Source organism: Glossina fuscipes, unplaced genomic scaffold (assembly GCF_014805625.2).
Source record: "Glossina fuscipes isolate IAEA_lab_2018 unplaced genomic scaffold, Yale_Gfus_2 0, whole genome shotgun sequence".
Classification (NCBI taxonomy): Eukaryota; Metazoa; Arthropoda; class Insecta; order Diptera; family Glossinidae; genus Glossina; species Glossina fuscipes.
This window is the reverse complement of record NW_023998414.1, coordinates 17584040-17602657: the sequence shown is the minus strand read 5'-3', so window position 1 is coordinate 17602657 and position 18618 is coordinate 17584040. Positions and strand designations below refer to the sequence as shown.

Genomic DNA, 18618 nt, shown 5'->3' with positions numbered 1-18618 from the left:
GTTTCTTTGCAAAAATATTGATTTTTAGCGTCATTTTTACAAACATCTTTCTGAGCTGAGTTTGAATTTGAAGAGAGCTCTAAGAGGCTGAAGTTGCCATTAATTGTTATATAAAAGCAAATGTAATCCAAAGAAAATATATATATATACCTATACCCATATATATATTTTGATTTCTGGTTTTTATTCTAGTTCATTAATGCATTTTTATTTCTGTAACTTTTGTAATTTAAATCTGCAAGCTTTAATTGGACAATATTATTTATTAATAGATGTAATACGTATGTTTAATTACAACAAACCTAATGATAAGTATGTGCGTATACTGATTTGTAATACACATGTATACAAGTTAATTTGTCGTATATATGTTTATAATATTTGTCTGTCTAAGTTCTAACTAAACTATGAGCATCACATAACGATTGCATTCGATTTAAAAATACAAATCTCTTCTCCAATCACTTCAATCAATCAATTAAGAAGTGGGTCAAATAGGAAATTATTATACTCTAAATATTGTTAATGCTTTACTTGTAGTTTCTTATGCGCATACGCATAATTATTTGTTAAGTGCATGCGCATTTCTGATGTTACATAACGGTATCGATTGTTATTATTATTATTATTGTTAAGGCAATGGAATACTTGCTTCGTAGTCGTTTGTTATTTATTACATAACAGATCTATAGTATTGGCTAATACATGCTGTTAACAAGGCTAAGAGCTGCTTAAACATCATCTAAAGTGGGCAACGATATAACTATTTCACCGATTGGTTGTACATCGGTGCCGTCATTTGAAACGACGATGCGTTGTTCAGCATTTCTCTGTTTATTTGTTTTTAAGACAATTTCATAGCAATTGCTGTCCTGAGTTGTCTCATTTGACATTTCAAATAGATTCGGTGTGAGAATTTGTTCAGTAACTTCTAGACTTTCGATACGTGTCGTCTCTAAACGATAATAGCCATTTTCATCGACCCGATAAGTGAAACGTTTATGCCCGGAAGGCAATTGATAATCATGTTTTTTAATAAGATGCACTGAAAGCGATTTGCCATTTTTAAATGGTTTGTCACAGCAATGGCAGATATAAATGAATGGCGTGTTCTCATGGACTTCTAAGTAATGCTAAAATTCACATTGAAATAATAAAAAAAAAAACAAAATGAATTAAGAATTTATATAAAATGATTTTATATTACTTACCCGTCTGAGAGATTGATAGGTGCGAACCGTGTAATTGCAGCCTGGTTCTTCACACCGGTGCACTTCTTTAGTGTGCACTAATTGAACATGTTGATTGAGGTCAGATTCGCGTACGCAACGATACTCGCACTCTACGCATTTAAATGGCTTATCCTTTAAATGACGATAGCGTATATGAGTGGCCAATGCGCTAGCCGATGAACAAGTCATATCGCACATATTGCATTTGTAACAATATACGTGTTTTACCATATGAGAACGCAACAATTTCTCCACGGCAAAGAACTTAAAGCACTGAGCACATTGGTATTTATTGGCTTTAAAAAATTTTAAATTACAATTAATTATAACGAGAGTTCCGTAACATTCTATAATGTATTTATGCACTTACTATTATTGTCGGATTGTCGACGCAAATGGTCGAAAAGTGTAGTTTTGGTGCGAAACAATTCGCCGCAGTGGAAACAAGCGACCTGCTTTTTATTCGAATGTGTTCTAATATGTTCAATTAGTCGGTATTTGTTGTCCATTTGCTTATTACAGAAAATCCAATTGCATTGAATCTTTGGTCTTTCATCGTCCGGCGACTTTTGTATTTCGTATTCAAAGGAAGCATGCTGCACAATATGGTCTTGAAATTCAACAATGGATACAAAAGTTCTTTCACAATCCGTCCATTCACAGTTAAAATTGCTTTTAAGTTCTGGTATTTTATCGCAAATTCTAGCTGGCCCACAACACTTTGGTATACTCGGGTTTATATCACACTCATATTTCCCCTGTACCAACAAGGCGTTATAATAGCCGTGATAATAGATATGCCTTTGAATCTGGGTTAAACACTTTGTATTAAATTCACAGGAACCCCATACACATTTATAGATAGCATCGCAATCAGGATTTAAGGCTTCCAAGTGCTCCGTTATATGACTATTCAATTCCCAGTCGCTGATACATTTCGCCGAACAATCAGCCCAGTTGCACGATATCAAGAGCGGTTCAATCTTTCTCTTCTTGCTGCTCATTTCATTGAACTTAAATATTAATTGATTATTTGAAGAATTGAATAACGGTACACACACAAACGTGCCAAAAAAAAAAGAATCGCCCAGACAAAGTTCTTCTACACACCACACGCGCCGCAACCTATACAGAATAGAATTTTTTTGACATGTTTCATAAAAACCGTATTATTTTGACAACACAAAATTTGTTCCTTAAAAACATAACAAAAACACACGGTTTGATACAATTTAAATGCAATAGAGAGAGACAGCTACAAATATTTTACGCTTGCCAACACTTTTTCAATATTTCGCGGGGTGATCATGTAAGCAGGCGAGTATCGTCGTGATAATGGCCTATGAATTTTGTTCGAAGAAAATTGGTTATTGCCAAGAAGCTAATCAGATCCCATCGTCGCCAGTTTTCCAATATTTCCCTTGAAAGTACCGAATACAATCCACTAATAACTGAGAGAAACGAAAAAATTAGACCCAAATTTATGTTTATTGGTTTTGTATAAATAAACTACATACGGCAACCAAACAAGCATCCAAAATGAAATGAATATTGTGCAGAATATGTGTTCGGGTATATGTAGCTTAAGTTAGCTCGATATTTGAAAGAAAGATTTTGCTTACTTTTACCAAATTTCTTTTTCTGCACAATTCGCAACTATAATATCGGACGCAGTTTATTTCTTTTCATTTTTGAATTAAGAATTCATTTTCTAACAGCTGTTTACATTTTTCTTTTACAGCTGTTTGTTTACAAACGCAACTCTAAGAGAGTTAGAGGTAACTCTGCTTGGTTTATACTTAATATCAATGCAAATTTGTTTGCAGCGACAGCAATTTTACTGAGATAGCGCGTGTTAGGTAACATCTGAGAGTAAGCGTCTGTATTTGTTTGCAATTGAGAACAATTGTACAAGTCAGCTTGCATTTGCTTACAATTAAGAATAATTCAAAGAGTCAGTCTGTATTTGTAAACAACCGCCCGTTGCATTGAAAAAACGACTATAAATTTGGTAACATCTGAGAGTAATTATTATATACATTATTGCTTTATTGGCAGCCTTCTAAATTTGACTCAAACGAAAGGCAAGGGAACAAGGAAAAATAATTACATTCTCAAAACGAAGGTGTTGTAATCAATCAGCTTGACATTCTCTTTCCCTCTCCCTCTCTATATTATTAACAGAAATGTGGTTACCATAATATTTCATAAAGCAAAAAAAGAAAACGCAAATTTAAATAAAAATGAAGAGCAATAAGGCGATCGTTTACCGTTTAGCTCAAGCGCATTGGCGATAGACGCCAACAAAATTTGTCCACTTGATAAGATCCTCTTGGCGAAGTTGGTTTCTGTCCTCCCTAAAAAATTTCAAATTTGCTAATTACACGATGAAACGTATACCTGTAATCCTTGATCTTTACGAAGATAAGGAAATCAAAATGAACTCTTTTTTTTTTCACTTTTGCTTCATTAATTGAACAACATGATTTAGTCCACTCTTTTTTTCGCCTATCCGCCCAATTCGGGACCGTTGGCAAGGCATAAGTGCTTTCACGAAATCCATACGATCTCAAACGATATGATATTAGCCTTAACTGTTTCAGTAGACTTTAACCATCTGCGTACAAATGGCAATGTAGTGTCGTAGTGAAAGCTCTTGTAATTGTTTTAAAGAATAAGAACCAATAGAAGCAAATACAGAGCTACCATTCAATCAATTGACTGTAAAATTATTGCAACGTTTCACGGGTATTGACTAATATGGTTGTGGATGCCGCCTCCAATAATAATCCGCATAGCTGATTTAAAGTAATGAGGACCTGAATTTATTTTTTTTTTTTAAGATTTTATGCCAAATCCTACGGAACTAGAAGAAACTTTGATTAACTGAAAGCTGTCTGCCAGCGAATAGTGACCGATTGAAAGCAAATACATTTTTTTTAAACTTAAAAATAAGGTTTCTACTGCATGAAGAAGTAAAATATAGTAGAGAACTTTATGTTTAACCTTTTACTTGCATTTTCGTTTCCATACCTCTCTCCTATCGTCGATAAATGGGATTGCAATTAAAATTGCGCTTAAAATAATCGCACCTAACAAAATAAAAAATAAATACATCCTAGATCAATTTGAGATTCTGGATCTATTTAGTCGATTTAGCCGTGTCCTTCCATCGTCAGTTGTTCAGATTTGAAGAAAGACTACGTACAAATAATGTGTTCAGAATAACAAAGCAAATCGAAGAACGAAAATGAAAAACCTCAAGGGAAAAGAAAAAAAGAAGAGAAAGATTTCGAAAAATTGCTGTCAACAGCCAAATAGATACAGCAGATTTCGATCCAAATTTTGGTGCACATATTTACCAGACAAAATTTTCGTGAAACAAGAAACCGCAATAAGAAAAAAATCTTGCAGTTTTTGTATATTGAATTGGTGAGTACTTAACAAGTTGCTTATAGCCAATTACAACTTGCTTATTATTGCTTTTTTTTAATGTAATTGAGAAGTTCTAGGTAGCCTCGTAGAAAACTATCTAAACTGTATTTGTTTATGAGCTATTTAATTGGGGAAAGGGCGTAAAAAAGCTTCGCATTAACGGCACTTTTAGAATTGGTTGAACCCTGCTGTGTCCTTTGGACTAGAAACACCTTAGATTTTAAATACTTATCCCGATTTTACTTAAATCTCCTTCTTTTCAAGCTACAGCAATTTTTGAATTTTCCTAAGCAACGTATGAAATTCATCTTCCAAGATTCTAAATACTTCAACGTGTCGTAATCAGAATATGTTCAATTTTGATAATTGCAGGACCAATAGTCAGAGACAATTTTGCACAAGTTCCTAAAAATTACAACAAACAAAATATGTTTGCGTTTCTCTTGGGTCCTGATTCATCCCTTAAATTAATGCTAACGCAGCGACTTGTCGTATCGTCTCAACTTGTGCCTATAAAATTAAACGAAGAAACAATTTCATTCCCTAATTTGGACATGGAACCATTTGGCCACAAAAATCGATGGAGCAAATCCTAGCATACCGTGCATCTAGTGACGTATGGTTCAAAAATTCTTAAAATAAAACTGCTCAAGGACCCCACTATCTCGTGCTGTGTTCCCCCGCGCATTAAGACCTAAGGTAATATTCATTATTTCGAATTATCAAAGCCACGAACAAACAAACTTACGTACTAAAAACTTTTGATGTTTTGTTCCAATATTCTGCAAGCAATCTTTTTGAATTAATAAGATGCACTGTATGCGCCCTTAACATTTGGGAACAAATCTAAAAATTTTAAGTTTTGCCACCTCTTTTATTGCGCTTATTACAGGCTAAGTGAAAATAAACAAAATCTTATGGTTGAAGGAATACGTGTGCTTGTTTATTTAGCATGAGTTTGAGCCTTTCTCATCTGCGTAAGAATGTTAGATAATTCCTCACGCTTTCTCTTAGCGCGGATGTGTGTGCCAAGGCGGCGTTTTAAAAATTTCAAAGCGCGCTTATCTTTGGACACTTTCAACAATTCCATTGTCCTCTTTTCATAAGGAGCGTGTCCTACCACCTCACGCACCAAATCGCGCATAAATTTAGTATGGCGAGTTTGAATCTGTAAAAACAAAACCCAAAAAAATTGGCATTAAAAAAAAAACATTCAGCAAAAATTTCTAACAGCTTTTCAAACATCTTTCCTCTGCAAATTTTTTGCGGATCTTAAAATGAAAAACAATATTAAAACGATCAACGCAAAGGCTCTTCTTTTTACTATAATCTGCTAATGAATTTAGGCTAAGTATTCGATGACTGTTGGACAACCAATACTCACATTTTTCAAACGAGAACCACGTAAACCTTTGACTTTCTTGTCGCCAGTGTATTTTACATTCTTCACCTTTGTTGTTTTGTGTCCCTTATTGAGACCGATGCAGAGTTCATATCGTACTGCCATTTTGACTAAAAGGAAAAAAATCTCAATAAATTAAAAACAAAATAAAACACTTTGAAGTAAATAAACTGTTCAATTAATTTTCGGCTACCACTACATTATTTTTAATGTTCTTTGATTGATGTTATAAATAAACAGTATTTTACCATTTCTTCACCTACCTTCGCAATTGTCAGAGGCGGAAAGAAGCTTTATTGAGAAGAAAAGTCAAAATCAGGAAATAGCATTCGGAGCAAAGTGCAGGGTTGTTAAAAACAGGTATTGGGTTTTTAGTTTTTGACAACAGGAATTTATAACAATGTGTCTTCATTAGGAAGCAGATCTAATATATTATTTGATAATATTGCAGATTAGCACGAACATAAATCTTTACCTGTTATTGTAAGCAATTGAAATTTCTATAGCTTTTCTTGCGATTTGTTGAAGATTAAAGGGCATTTAACCATTTTTGTAATAAATATTCGTAACTCTTCTCTATGTATGCAAACATAAGAAGACTTTCAACGTCTAATCACTTTATTTATTAGTAAATAAATTTAGTTAGCATCGTAACGTTCATTCACGCTTTATCAATAATCAACTACAAAAGTTATATTAAATACTTTTTTAAATCATTTTCTCAATAATGCTTTACGTCGTTGGCCAATCATATTTTACACTTACCCTTTTACCTTTTCTCATATTCATTCTACTTTTGTATTTAGCTACCTAAAGTTTAAGTTTTTTGTTGTGGCTTTTTTTTACCTTACAAATAGGTATCAAACATGCAGCTGAAGCTTCAAATTATTAAGCTGCATACTGAATCGTCATAAAATTTTTACAAGCCAAGATCAATGATTCAATGATTGCTATGATCTTTTTGCTTTTTTCCACTAAATGTTTATTCAATGCGATCGCACATATTAGCTAATTTTATGCCATGTAAATAATAGACTTAAGTTCCCAGTTTATTCTACTATAGGATTAAATTGGATTTGTTTGGTAGAGTTTTATTATGATACTGTCTGCTAAGTAAAAACATGCTCATTAAAAAAAATATATAAATACAGGTCTATAAGTTTCTTCTTTGTCTGTTAAGTTATCCCTAATATAAATTTTTCTGAATTGTAATTACAGAACTTTTGAACATGTTTATCCCCTACATGTGCATTCGACTTGGGAATCTTGGGAAATATTCTATTTATTTATTTTTTTGCAAAAAAAATGGCTAATGAATACAATAAGAAACATACAAAAATACTCTCATTATACGATTTGCGATTAACTTAAGGTTGTAGATTATGTTAATTGATACAAACACAATTTTAATGAACTCTCTTATAGTCTTTTACAGTGTGTTACCGAATACTTTTTAAGCCACACGCTAATATTTTACAAGTATTTAGTGAATGCAACTCTATGTATATGTGTTAACCGGCCATATTGTTATTGTATGTAGTGAAGAAAAGGCTACTGTTCAAGACACGTGTTTAGGACGAATAACTAATAGTGAAAAACTGTGAAAAATTGAGAAAAAATTTACCAAAAAAGAAAAAACAATTAAAAAACAGTAAAAATTAATTGCGTCTGCAGTAATCAAAAGAATATTTTTCATTTGTAGCTTTCAAATTAAGGTGAGTGTAAAAAAAATGTTTAAACCGAAAACGTAACCTAGCTGTTTTCTGGCAAACAAAATTTTTTGCATAATTTTCTTCGTTATAAAGAGAGTTTAAAATTTATCGTGAAAAATACCTATTTGCATATAAAGTTTTGTTTTTTGCATTTTTCCATTGGGAAGACAAAGCGCCGCTGTATATTGTTTCTTTTTTTTTTCCATATATTTTGTTTAAATATCGATTGAACGTAAGTCGCAGTTGTAAAAATCAGTCTGTCTACGGGTGTGTGATGGCTGGCTGATGAGCAGTGTATATTGTATGCAGTTTTTTTTTTTATAGGGTTCGTGTATAACATAATCAATATTGCCAACACCTCGTTTTTTCGGTGACTGTGAAGTCACTGATAATATGCACGATTTCGCATAGATTTAGATGATTTTTGTTGTGAATTCGTTATTGGCCTACAAAAAAATTATTAGAATCATTGAAAGAAATTAAGGCAAATGGTAAAAGTTTTTGTTTTTTTTTTAAAGAAGCAAACGAAAAGGAAAACGAAAAATGTGCACTCAGCAATTGTATACCGGCTAGGGAATGCATCAAGGTATTTCCCGTGTTTATAAATTGTTCCATATATATATTTATGTATATATATATGTTCAGGGGATGAATGTGCTCAATTATAAACTCTGCACAAAATATTTATTATATCATAATCACTAGCAAAAGAGCAAGAAACGCGTGCATGTAGTATTTTTGAATTGTTCCAATGAAATTAATAAGTATTGCACTTCTTCTTTTTCAATTTGACTGTTATATTATTGTGAAGATCTATTATAATAATAATTACGTATTTTTCTTAGTCTATTTGTTTTCGTTGATAACCTTTAGGTTCTTTGTGTCGTTATATATTTAAATTTCGCATGAGTATATTTTATTTGTTTAACATTAACACTGACATTCAGATAATGTGCATTAAGAAAGATTTTTTATTTTAATTGCATTAAAGAAATGAAAACAATTCAAGCAGTCATTGCAGTAAACAGAACAGAGCGTTTTTCTATTTTTCTTTTTTCCTTCAATAAATATTAATTAATTGGAGGCTTCAACACATCAATATAACGATCTTAAACATATTATATTCGTTACCAGTAAGAGTTTCCATTCCTTTTGTGTACTTAAAGACACACAGTAAACACATTTCGTTTCACGCTGTGAATGTGTCCGTGAAAGTATATAAGCAAATATATGTTGTCTTGGATCTTTTGTTATATTTCTAGACAGAAATATTTATATATATATATGTATAGTAATTTGCAGAGCGTTGTATTAGCTCTTCCTCCTTTTTTAATGTTGCCTTAGTCTTAACGTCGTCTTTACTTTGCGAGGAATCTAAGCTTTATTTGTGAGGGATTTAAGCGAATTGCTTGCACTACTTTTGGCGAGTTCTTGTAATTTTTGATCTCTCATTGAAAAGATGACATGCCCAACTTTCTTTTTTTAATATTGCCGTACATATCAACGTGTAAAGAAATAAAGGTAATCTGATAATAAAATCAATGCAATCACCAATATTGGCGGTGCGAAGGTTTCTATAACTCTAATTCTATAACTAAAAATTTAAAATAAACGATTTTTAGCAATTTCTGTATTCAGCATTCAAAGTCATCTCTCAGCTCTTATAGCAATCTGATAGGTAATTCAGCACAGGCATTGCTTTAAATTAAGAAATCATTCATTCATTGTCATATACGCAGAGGGATAGAAGAATAGGTATCTGTTGTTTCACGTTGATGGGGCCATTCCTTACCCATTTCCTCTTATTATATACAATGTTGTTCTGTCTATTATGTCTAGACGACCCGACGGAATCTTGTTTTCATATTTTTGCTTTTTTTGCGGTGGTTGGAAGCATTCGTGATGAAGTTATCGTGAACGACCTAGTGATGCAGTAATAAATTTGCACGTTTTTCCTTGATTTCGAAGCAAAAAGAATCCATCTTCTTTCTTGTGCAGCTAGAAGAGTTACTAAAGCAACATAAAAGCCCTCAACTTTATGCTGCGAGAGTTAGTTCGGTTAAAGATATGCATTGATTGCTTCGTTGAAATGTAATCCATTCAAGATACGCAGATATCAGAGAAGATGGATTGCGGATGCATTCCTGCATTATTGCTGAACGGAAGTCAGTCCCTTATTTAATAAGGTAAAGAAAGATACGTTAATGCTTCTGCGCACCGTGGTCGACGGGAGAAGTCATTGCCTACATTTACAGCTCTTTCATGATATAATCGAAAATCGAATTTTTTTTTTTGCTCTTCTTGTGAAGGTATAAAAATATGGAACCTTGCGTAGGGCGGCATTTCCCCATTTATTGTAAAGGAGTTTTTCAAGATTTTCGTTTCAAATCGAACTCCTTTTGTTCTTCGCTGCAATTTGCAAAGGGCAAGGACAATATCATTTTCTTGTCAACGTAATGAAATGAAGAAATTTTTGTTTAGAATAAGAGCGACATAGAGAATAGAAGCACACATTGCGAATGTAAACAAATCAGGTGGCAAAAGAGGCAAAGCTAAAAACTAACGGGAGAAAGTATTCAACGGTAATTATTTAAAAAAAAAAAAACAAAAAAAAAAAATGTAAATTTGTAATGAGAACAACGCTTTCCGATTTTCATGATATGATATTTTGGTTTAGTAGATGCTTGCTTATCAATCTGCTAAGGCCAGTTTTGTGCCTGACGATAACGAACGCGTAAATCGATACTAATCGAAATTAAATCTTTTTGAATTTTGAAAAAAAAAAAAAAAAAAAAGTATTTTTAATTTTCATATATGTCGTAAAATTGGTTAGCGGTGGCTTAAATATTATTATAATAAAGAGGATCCGTTTTTTGCCTTAGAACACAATTTTAACGGTTGAAAAAACATTTAATTAAGAAGAAGCGACCTGTGAAAAATTTTGTAACGATTTCATAATACCGTAACCGTACAAATTCTTTAAGGCATTTCGTCAAGTGCTGCTGGCATAATTGTGTTTGCTTTTATTTTATTTATTTTTTTCATTCATTCAGCTTTTTTTTTGTTTTTTCAAGTTGTCGTAATCATTAAAATATCATCTTCTAATAGGAAGGAAAGTATTGAAAGGTATTTGATTAAATGGCCTGTAATTCGCAATTGGGTTTCTCCCTTACTTACTCTCTCGACAAGCAATTGCAGTCGCTTGCTTGCTTGGGATCAGATGCGAAAAAGTTTTATCATGATCGCTTAATTATTATCTACAGTGAAAACTGCGTAGATGGTTTTTTTTTTTTTAGTCGGTCTAAAAATATAAATATTTTCAATACATAGACATATAAAATATGTCTTATTATGTACATAGGTTATATATATATATATACAGAAATAAACGTATTTATGTTGGACACATTTCGCATGGGTGGACATGTATATAAAAAACAAAAAAAAAAGCAGATAAAGTAGGAAAAAACAAAAAAAAAAATATATATATATAGAAAAAAGTAGAAAAAAAACAAAGAAAACTAACAAATGAAATAGTGACGATCTAAATTGTTTTAAGTTAAATTTAATTTTGTTAAAAAACCATTATATATACATATATATATATATATATGAATTTTCTATTCGTGCTTTTTGAGAAAAAGGAATAAATATTTCTACATAATTCAAAATGTTACCGTTCAATTGAATTGCATCGTATATGTGTTTGTATTATGTGTGCATCAATCAGTTTTAAATACCGCATATCTATCCGATATTTGCAAATAGCATTTGTCTGCATGTGTGTGTCTGTCTCTTTATGTGTATATGCGTATGTGTGTGTGTGTGTGATTTTGCACGTGATTTCTTATTTTGTTTTTAAATTCAAAGACAATGTAAAAAGTTTGAGGAACATATGTATAGTGGCACCAAGCCAAACTTGGATATAAATACTATAAAGGATCATGTGCTTTCTAGCTTGTTAATAGGAAAATTGAAATATGCTTTGACAATAATAGGAAATCTAAAGTCATCTTTACAAGAAAATATGTCATTTTATTTTGTATGTTTTTTGTTTTTTAATAATTTAGAAAATATATATACATATATATATATATATATATATATATATATATATGTCTTGAAAATGACGAATCTCTTCTGATGGTTATTCACTTTCTTAGATAAACATTCGACATGAAAGATACTTTGCCTCTAATTATATAGAAATATAGGTAGAGGCGTTGATTGAAACTTTGTTTATATAAATAGTGAACTGATCTCTTTTGGTTTAATAGAATTTACGAAGAAAATATAAGATTTTCTTGCAAAATATTAGGTGTACAAATAAATTCTTTCGGTTTTTTGACAAAAATTCAACTCGACTTAAACTATTGCTATAAAACTCAATAATCGAAATATGCTTTATCGTTATATTTAGTCTTTTGCCATTTATCGCATAGCTTACAAAAGCTCTAGCGGCAGGCACTTCAATTTCTGCAGCCTGCTAACCTACGAAATATGAATGCATTGATCGGAATAAGCGGTCATTGCAGAGTGCGATTTCATCTTCGTAGCTTAAGTTGAAAATCGCTTTCCGGATTATTTTTGCTGAAGATGAACGGACGTACGAAAATTTCATCGTTTCGATCAAATCTTCCGAAAACAACTTTCTAACTATTTCGTAGTTCACTGCATTTTTATTCCAAGACAATTTAACCATTTTCGTAGCTTCAACGACATTTTGTCTCAGCTTAATCCAGGTGTAAGCGCAGAAAAACGCAGTGCTGCAAATGACATCAATCTCTTTAAACTTCGATATGGAGTGAACGAGCAGTTGTAAACTTGAAAAAATTCAAGCTTGCATCGTTCAAACATCCATATCTAAGTTATTTATTATATACGCGAAATGCCGGGAAAATTGAATGCATGCGTCAGGTCCATTTAACGAAGCCACCAATTTCAGCGTAAAGAGTTTAGTTGTACACCTAATACTTGTAACTAATTTCGAATTGAAATGTATTTATTTAGCTGAAGTTGGTGTAAGTTATTTGAAAACTCTTTTGAAAATTATATGCCCGCCTTGGAGCTTGGTTTATGAAACTAATCTTTATTTATTTATTTTTATTTGATATTGATTTCATGATCCCAGTAAAAAGCCATCATCATCTATCTGTATGGCGAAGAATGTCGATTCAGATTCTCACGTTGATTAAGAATACTTCCTATATAAAATTTTTCACATCGTCAAGAGAGGAATTCTACTTGATTGACAGGACAATAGAATGAAAGAACAAGAATGAAAGTTGGTCGTCCAGTGTTGTGTATTACTCCAAAAAACTATACAACAAACTCCATATCCACTACCCTTTTCAAGAGATATTGTCTGTATATATATATATATAATATATATGTGTACCTTATGAAATCTCTGACTCTTGTTTGGTGTGTTGGTTCTAATAGTATATCTGTACTTTTCAATGTTGAATGTAAATATTTATACATAAATGTTTATGGGAACACCTTTCAATATGTTTCAAATAGCTGATGTGATGTCCGTTTCGAGCGAACTCAATTTTCTCGATTTTATAAGAATAGTACACTACAAGGACCGAAATTAAATTGATCATAGGTATTCTTTTTGAATTGAGAACCTTGTGAATGATAAAAGCTATGAATTGAAGGGGAGAAAATTGTATAAGAAATCTCGTTTCTTACTCTTGGTGCTAGAAGATATGTTTACCCTGATCTCAGTAGTGCATCTTTTCTAAACGCGAGGCATCATCGTTGCTGATTAGTTTGAATCTTGAAATCATTGTAAGGATATTGGCTGTCTGTAGGTCCCATTTAATTCATATTTAGGCATCATTTGGTCTTAGCTATTTAGTGCTGTTAAAGAGTGTTAGGGAGAGGGAGAGGGGATGAGAGGATGGGAAGATAACTGTAGAAAATTCCAATCGTTCATTTAATTTCTCTCCTTTACCATTACACTGAACTTTATACGTGGGAAAATTGTAGCTCTGATTTCCAATTATAGGTTTACGAGTGTAATTATACAAGTTTTCAACATTGATTTTTTTTCTCTTCTCGTTACGGTTTCTTGAAGTTGTATAAAGATATTCACATTGTGTCAATACTGCAGTGCCGTCTTACGAGGCAATCTGGCATACAGTATGCGACAGGTGAAACTTATGTGTATAAAAAATGCGTAACAAGTAAAAACGCTATGGTGGGTTCCGGCCCACATTATTGACACACCGTACACTAAAACCCTACAGCCATTAAATGACGCTTTATATGGGAAGTGGTCCGATCCGTACATTTTTTAATAGTGTTCGTCTTTGGGCCAAAGCAGGTATCTCAAAAATGGGACCTGTACGTCGAACACAAGAGAACAAGACGGGCAAAGGGAGAGACACGTTTAAGTGAAATCAGAAAGTGATCCTGAATTGGTCGATACAATAAAAGTAGGGTCTATCTCAAGCTCTGCCAGGTGTTGCATACACACGCACAAACTGTATAAATCCTTGTACTACAATTGATGTATGGTACAATAAATGATAGGTCTCGAAAAGTATACTTGAATATAATTAGATTGTCGTTTTCTTTTACGCCCCATAATAAGCAAGAATATTTAGAACCGCATCTTATGGTTTTTCTTTTCGAAAGTGTCGCGATCTGTACGTTGAACACAGGAAAAGAAGACGGACAGACGGACAAACGGGTAGACAAGCGATCGGTAGAATGAAATTATTCTTATAAGTTATATTATTATTACTATCGTTATAAAAATTTAGAAATTTTCCACAAATTATGTGGATTATAGTATGTGTGAGGAAAAAAGCGGCTCACTTTCAAGAACGGGTTGGGTGGGCTAACTGAAACGAACGTCTTTTCGATGGACATTAAAAAGGTACGTTTAAGGGAAAAGGGAATTTTTTTGTAGCGAAACAAGCAAGCACATATATTCTCTTTAGGATTTCTTTAGGATTTTTCAAACCTCAAAGGCGAACGAATTCGATTTTGTGCTCCCTTTGACGAAATTAAATTCATTTGAGTAGTTAGTTGAATGTGTCGGTAAATAGGAAATTAATATAATATTTTGGTTGTTTTTAGGTAACAATATAAAAGATATGAAGAATGAGTAAGATGATTGCAAGAGTTAAAGTCATGCCAGTTATATTATTCACATCCGTTCATATTCACATTTACAATTGATTCCTTTTTGAAGTGCATTATTATTTATTACATATTTTGTACAGATCTTTCAACATTCAGTCAAAATGGTATCTGGTCGTCCTCTTTTATATTTGTCACTGCCAGGAGTAGCATTTATTCTTGGCGTTTTCTGGTTTCGGCGTCGAAATAAAGGTCGTATAGAAAACGATGCAAAAAACAGCAGATGCGGTGGCGGCATAGAGATCGCACAGAAGAATACAGAACATTCTGAGAACTTTATAGCAAAAATGACTAATTCAAATAACATAGAAGAAAAGGGCGTGCCCTTACCTACGGAATCAATGAATATAAACAGTACGACGACACCAGTCGACGACGACAATTCTGCCAGTCGATTATTTGGAAAATCTGCTCCTATAAAAATCATACAAAACGGCAGGGGTGCGTCGCCTGCTAAACACGTTCTTCAACAGCAATTGGATTCTGCGGTTTTGAAATCGAAAATACAGGATGCTGAATACAAGCTTTTACGTTCGATTGATGAGGATTTCGAGAATCTATCTTCACCCGTTGATTTACCAGATTCAGTAAATAAGCGCATGTCGTTCTATTCGCGTAAAGTTGATGTGCAAAAGGATGAACCAGTCGTTATTACGGCCCGAACAACGCCTAAAATATCTCCAGAGAATTCATTTTTGGAGAGTAAATACATTAAAGAATGCGAGGAAAATAATAATATGGAATCTATGCAAAATAAGAAGGATAAAGTGCAACAAGAAAATGAGAAGAATGATAAAGAAGAAGAACAACAAATAAATGAAATACAAAAAGTTATTGAGGATAAGAAGCTACCGAGATTAGAAGAAATCGATAGTTGTGATGCTAGTGAAAAGCGAACTGTCGATGCCGCAAGCCCATCATTAAGTTTGTGTAGCGTTCAGTCGGGCGATTCTGGTAAAGGCTCCAGTCTGCCACGATCCGAAGCGAAACGTGCCAAGACAACATATGAATTCTTCTTTCCCAATAGTTTAGTGGGTCAGCTATATGGTCGTAAGCGGTCGTTTATTAATCAAATTAAATCGAAGACTAATGCAAACGTATTATTACGGAAACATCGCTACACTGGCAAAGTACGCATTTGTGTTATCGAAGGCACGGATAGTGAAATTCAAGCTGCATTGACTATGATACGTCAACGTTTGCCAGCCAAACGTTATCCGAACTTTACTATGCAAAGAATTCATTTCGCCCTTCCGCAAACCATAGTTCCTCTATCAACAGAAAGTCTGCTTAATCTTCAGGTATAATATAAACGGACGGCACTCACTCTCTCTGCCTTAATAATAATATTAATAATAATTGTATCCCTCAATTTATTTACAGTTACACTTGATTGAAGGTATAAATAATGATGTAGTTGTAAGTGCTATTATATCTGGTGGACATATATTTGTTCAGCATCCTTTGCATCCCTCACATCCCTCCCTGGCTGTGTTACAGAAATGTTTATATGACAGTTACTCCGCCGCAGATACACCCTTATTACCAAGCGTCGAAATTAGTGCTGTATGCGTAACGCCCGTTAATGGAATTTGGTATCGAGTGCAAATCATTGATAGCGACTCAGAGGATGCGCAGAGATGTATAGTTAAATTCTTGGATTTTGGTGGCTATATGAATGTTTTTTTCAAAGATCTCCGACAAATTAGATCAGATTTTATGGCAACTCCATTCCAAGCCACTGAATGTTTACTCTCCAACATCGAACCAATTGGTAGGCATTTTTCAATTTCCTTTTTTTTTTTTTTTTTTTAGTAGCAATAAAGAAAAATATTATTATAATTATTATGGCGTTTTGTTGTTACAGATTCTTGTTGGACTCCTGAGGCAGCTGATATCTTATGCAAGCTGACTAAAGGAATCGTTCTACAAGCGCAAATAGCTGGATACAATAGCCTTAATGTACCAGAAATCTATTTGTTTGCTTGCTTAGGCCCTAATGTAAGTATTCCGCTTTAATAGCATGGGCACATTAAAATGGTAAAAAGAAAAATGAGTTCGGGGGATATATATTAGTATGTTTTGTTATAAAAAATAAAAGCAGTTTCTTTCATTATTCATTGATATGAAATGCATCTGGAACAATGAAAATTTGATCTTTCCTCCCATTTGTCTGTCTATTGTCTGTCTTTGTCTTGCGTATTATTGTCATTTTTTATTATCCAGAGAGCCTCTTAATAGTAGTAGTAGTAGTAGTAGTAACTCCTTTCTGTTTATTAACATGCAACATTAATACAAACAAAGTGTGTTAAGTGGGTGTTAAGGCGAATTTTAGAAATGAATTTATTGTATGTTACTTGTTGCATGTATATAGTAGATATTTAACATGTCTTCTCTTCTTCTCTTCTTGTAGAATGTTATATTTATCAATAAGGAATTGGTTGCCAGGAATCTTGCAAAATGGGTTGATATAAAAGACTGATTAACAAATGATGATATTCAGCAACAAATAGCACTGTCAGCAAAAGCAGTGATCATATAAATTATTCAACAGAATTCAAGTTCTCAAAGCAAAATTACAAACCACACAAATTCAAATTAATGCACCGTAACTATGAGAAGAAGCCATATGCAAAAGAAAAAAAGAAACAATGCTATAGATTCAATGAATAATGCAAATCTCAAGAAAATAATATAAAATCAAGTGATGTTAAATTATTCAAAGGAAAATATACGGACGGATATGGAGAGAAGAATAACGAAAAGAAAATGAAAACAAAAGAAGAGATGAGATGGATCTGCAATCGTCTCGATGAAATTACTCGCGTCTAGAGATTATGCCACAAAATGCACTTTTTTAATACAATGCTAATACAAAAACAAGCTTTTAGACGTAGACGTCTTTGTAAATATATATGATATTAAAACTAGGAGTATAGAAATATATCTACATACATACACATAATATCGATACATATACAAAAATATTCTACAAACACGGGCTAATGATAAAAGTGCAGTCATTAATAAATAAAATGATAATAAGCAGGTACAGTTTAGATATTAAAATACAAAATGAAAAAAACTTGTTCATCAAAACCACAAATTTTGTTGTGGTGATGTACTTGTTAAGCTAAGCTGCTGAGTTCAGTTACGAAAACCATTATTGATAGATTATTATATGTACATATGAACCTAAAATATTATTTTCATTTTTTTTTTTTTTTTTTTTTTAAAAAAAATACTTATAAATTAAAATTAAAAAAAAGAAACCCCTCCCCTTTTTTTTTTTTTTTTTTTTTTTTTTTTTTTTTTTAAACAAAAAAATTTCGATACGTTCTTCATGTTTTGTATGAAATTGAAAAAAGGCATTCGACTCTAATGAGAAATTTTCATTTCGTTGACTACTATAAATTTCATTATTTAATTTATGCGAAGGTATTATTAGAGATTTTGTATTTTTGATTTTTCTTTTAAAATGATTTGATATGATGATTTTTTTTTTTCTTTTGCAAACACAATAATAGAATGCAATATTTTCTGTGTAACTTGGAAATTCAATTGAGTTTAACCTGAATACCTACTACATTCGTCACGGTGCTTGCACACCGATTCGAAAATTTGTTTTCTTCTCGCTTGCACGACGATGCCGTAGAGAAAATTTTTAATATATATTTTT

At 32.5% G+C, this 18618-nt stretch overlaps 3 protein-coding genes across 9 annotated transcripts; 1 reads left to right on the top strand and 2 right to left on the bottom strand.

Moving 5' to 3' along the window:
• Positions 1-234: 234 nt before the first annotated feature.
• LOC119635623 (histone H4 transcription factor) lies at positions 235-2539 on the bottom strand. The gene is made up of 3 exons (XM_038030513.1): positions 1603-2539; positions 1212-1528; positions 235-1133 (listed from the first exon to the last, which is right to left on the bottom strand). Exons 1-3 carry the CDS (start codon positions 2234-2236, stop codon positions 732-734), a joined length of 1353 nt encoding a protein of 450 aa, XP_037886441.1. The 5' UTR covers positions 2237-2539; the 3' UTR covers positions 235-731.
• Positions 2540-5582: 3043 nt separating this feature from the next.
• On the bottom strand, positions 5583-6360 carry LOC119632124 (60S ribosomal protein L36). Its single transcript, XM_038024895.1, has 3 exons — positions 6333-6360; positions 6052-6179; positions 5583-5835 (listed from the first exon to the last, which is right to left on the bottom strand). The coding sequence occupies exons 2-3, from the start codon at positions 6172-6174 to the stop codon at positions 5611-5613; spliced, it is 348 nt and encodes a 115-aa protein (XP_037880823.1). The 5' UTR covers positions 6175-6179; positions 6333-6360; the 3' UTR covers positions 5583-5610.
• Positions 6361-7749: 1389 nt separating this feature from the next.
• On the top strand, positions 7750-18157 carry LOC119632099 (A-kinase anchor protein 1, mitochondrial). Of its 7 annotated transcripts, none has more exons than XM_038024875.1 (5): positions 7750-7784; positions 15023-16240; positions 16323-16713; positions 16807-16940; positions 17353-18157. In XM_038024875.1, exons 2-5 carry the CDS (start codon positions 15044-15046, stop codon positions 17419-17421), a joined length of 1791 nt encoding a protein of 596 aa, XP_037880803.1. In that variant the 5' UTR covers positions 7750-7784; positions 15023-15043; the 3' UTR covers positions 17422-18157. The 7 variants fall into 7 exon arrangements, with proteins under 7 accessions (XP_037880803.1, XP_037880811.1, XP_037880793.1 ...); XM_038024883.1 differs by lacking the exon at positions 7750-7784 and adding an exon at positions 10452-10609; XM_038024865.1 differs by lacking the exon at positions 7750-7784 and adding an exon at positions 10452-10678.
• Positions 18158-18618: the final 461 nt, after the last annotated feature.

Excerpts from the sequence above, each read along its gene's own strand:
- LOC119632124 (XM_038024895.1), bottom strand. The coding sequence starts at position 6,174 with ATGGCAGTACGATATGAACTCTGCATCGGTCTCAATAAGGGACACAAA. Across the intron at positions 5,836-6,051 it reads GTGGTTCTCGTTTGAAAAAT|ATTCAAACTCGCCATACTAA; the intron begins GTGAGTATTGGT and ends TTGTTTTTACAG.
- LOC119635623 (XM_038030513.1), bottom strand. The coding sequence starts at position 2,236 with ATGAGCAGCAAGAAGAGAAAGATTGAACCGCTCTTGATATCGTGCAAC. Across the intron at positions 1,529-1,602 it reads TCGACAATCCGACAATAATA|CCAATAAATACCAATGTGCT; the intron begins GTAAGTGCATAA and ends AATTTTTTAAAG. Across the intron at positions 1,134-1,211 it reads CCTATCAATCTCTCAGACGG|CATTACTTAGAAGTCCATGA; the intron begins GTAAGTAATATA and ends TGTGAATTTTAG.
- LOC119632099 (XM_038024875.1), top strand. The coding sequence starts at position 15,044 with ATGGTATCTGGTCGTCCTCTTTTATATTTGTCACTGCCAGGAGTAGCA. Across the intron at positions 16,241-16,322 it reads AAAGTCTGCTTAATCTTCAG|TTACACTTGATTGAAGGTAT; the intron begins GTATAATATAAA and ends ATTTATTTACAG. Across the intron at positions 16,941-17,352 it reads TTGCTTGCTTAGGCCCTAAT|AATGTTATATTTATCAATAA; the intron begins GTAAGTATTCCG and ends CTCTTCTTGTAG.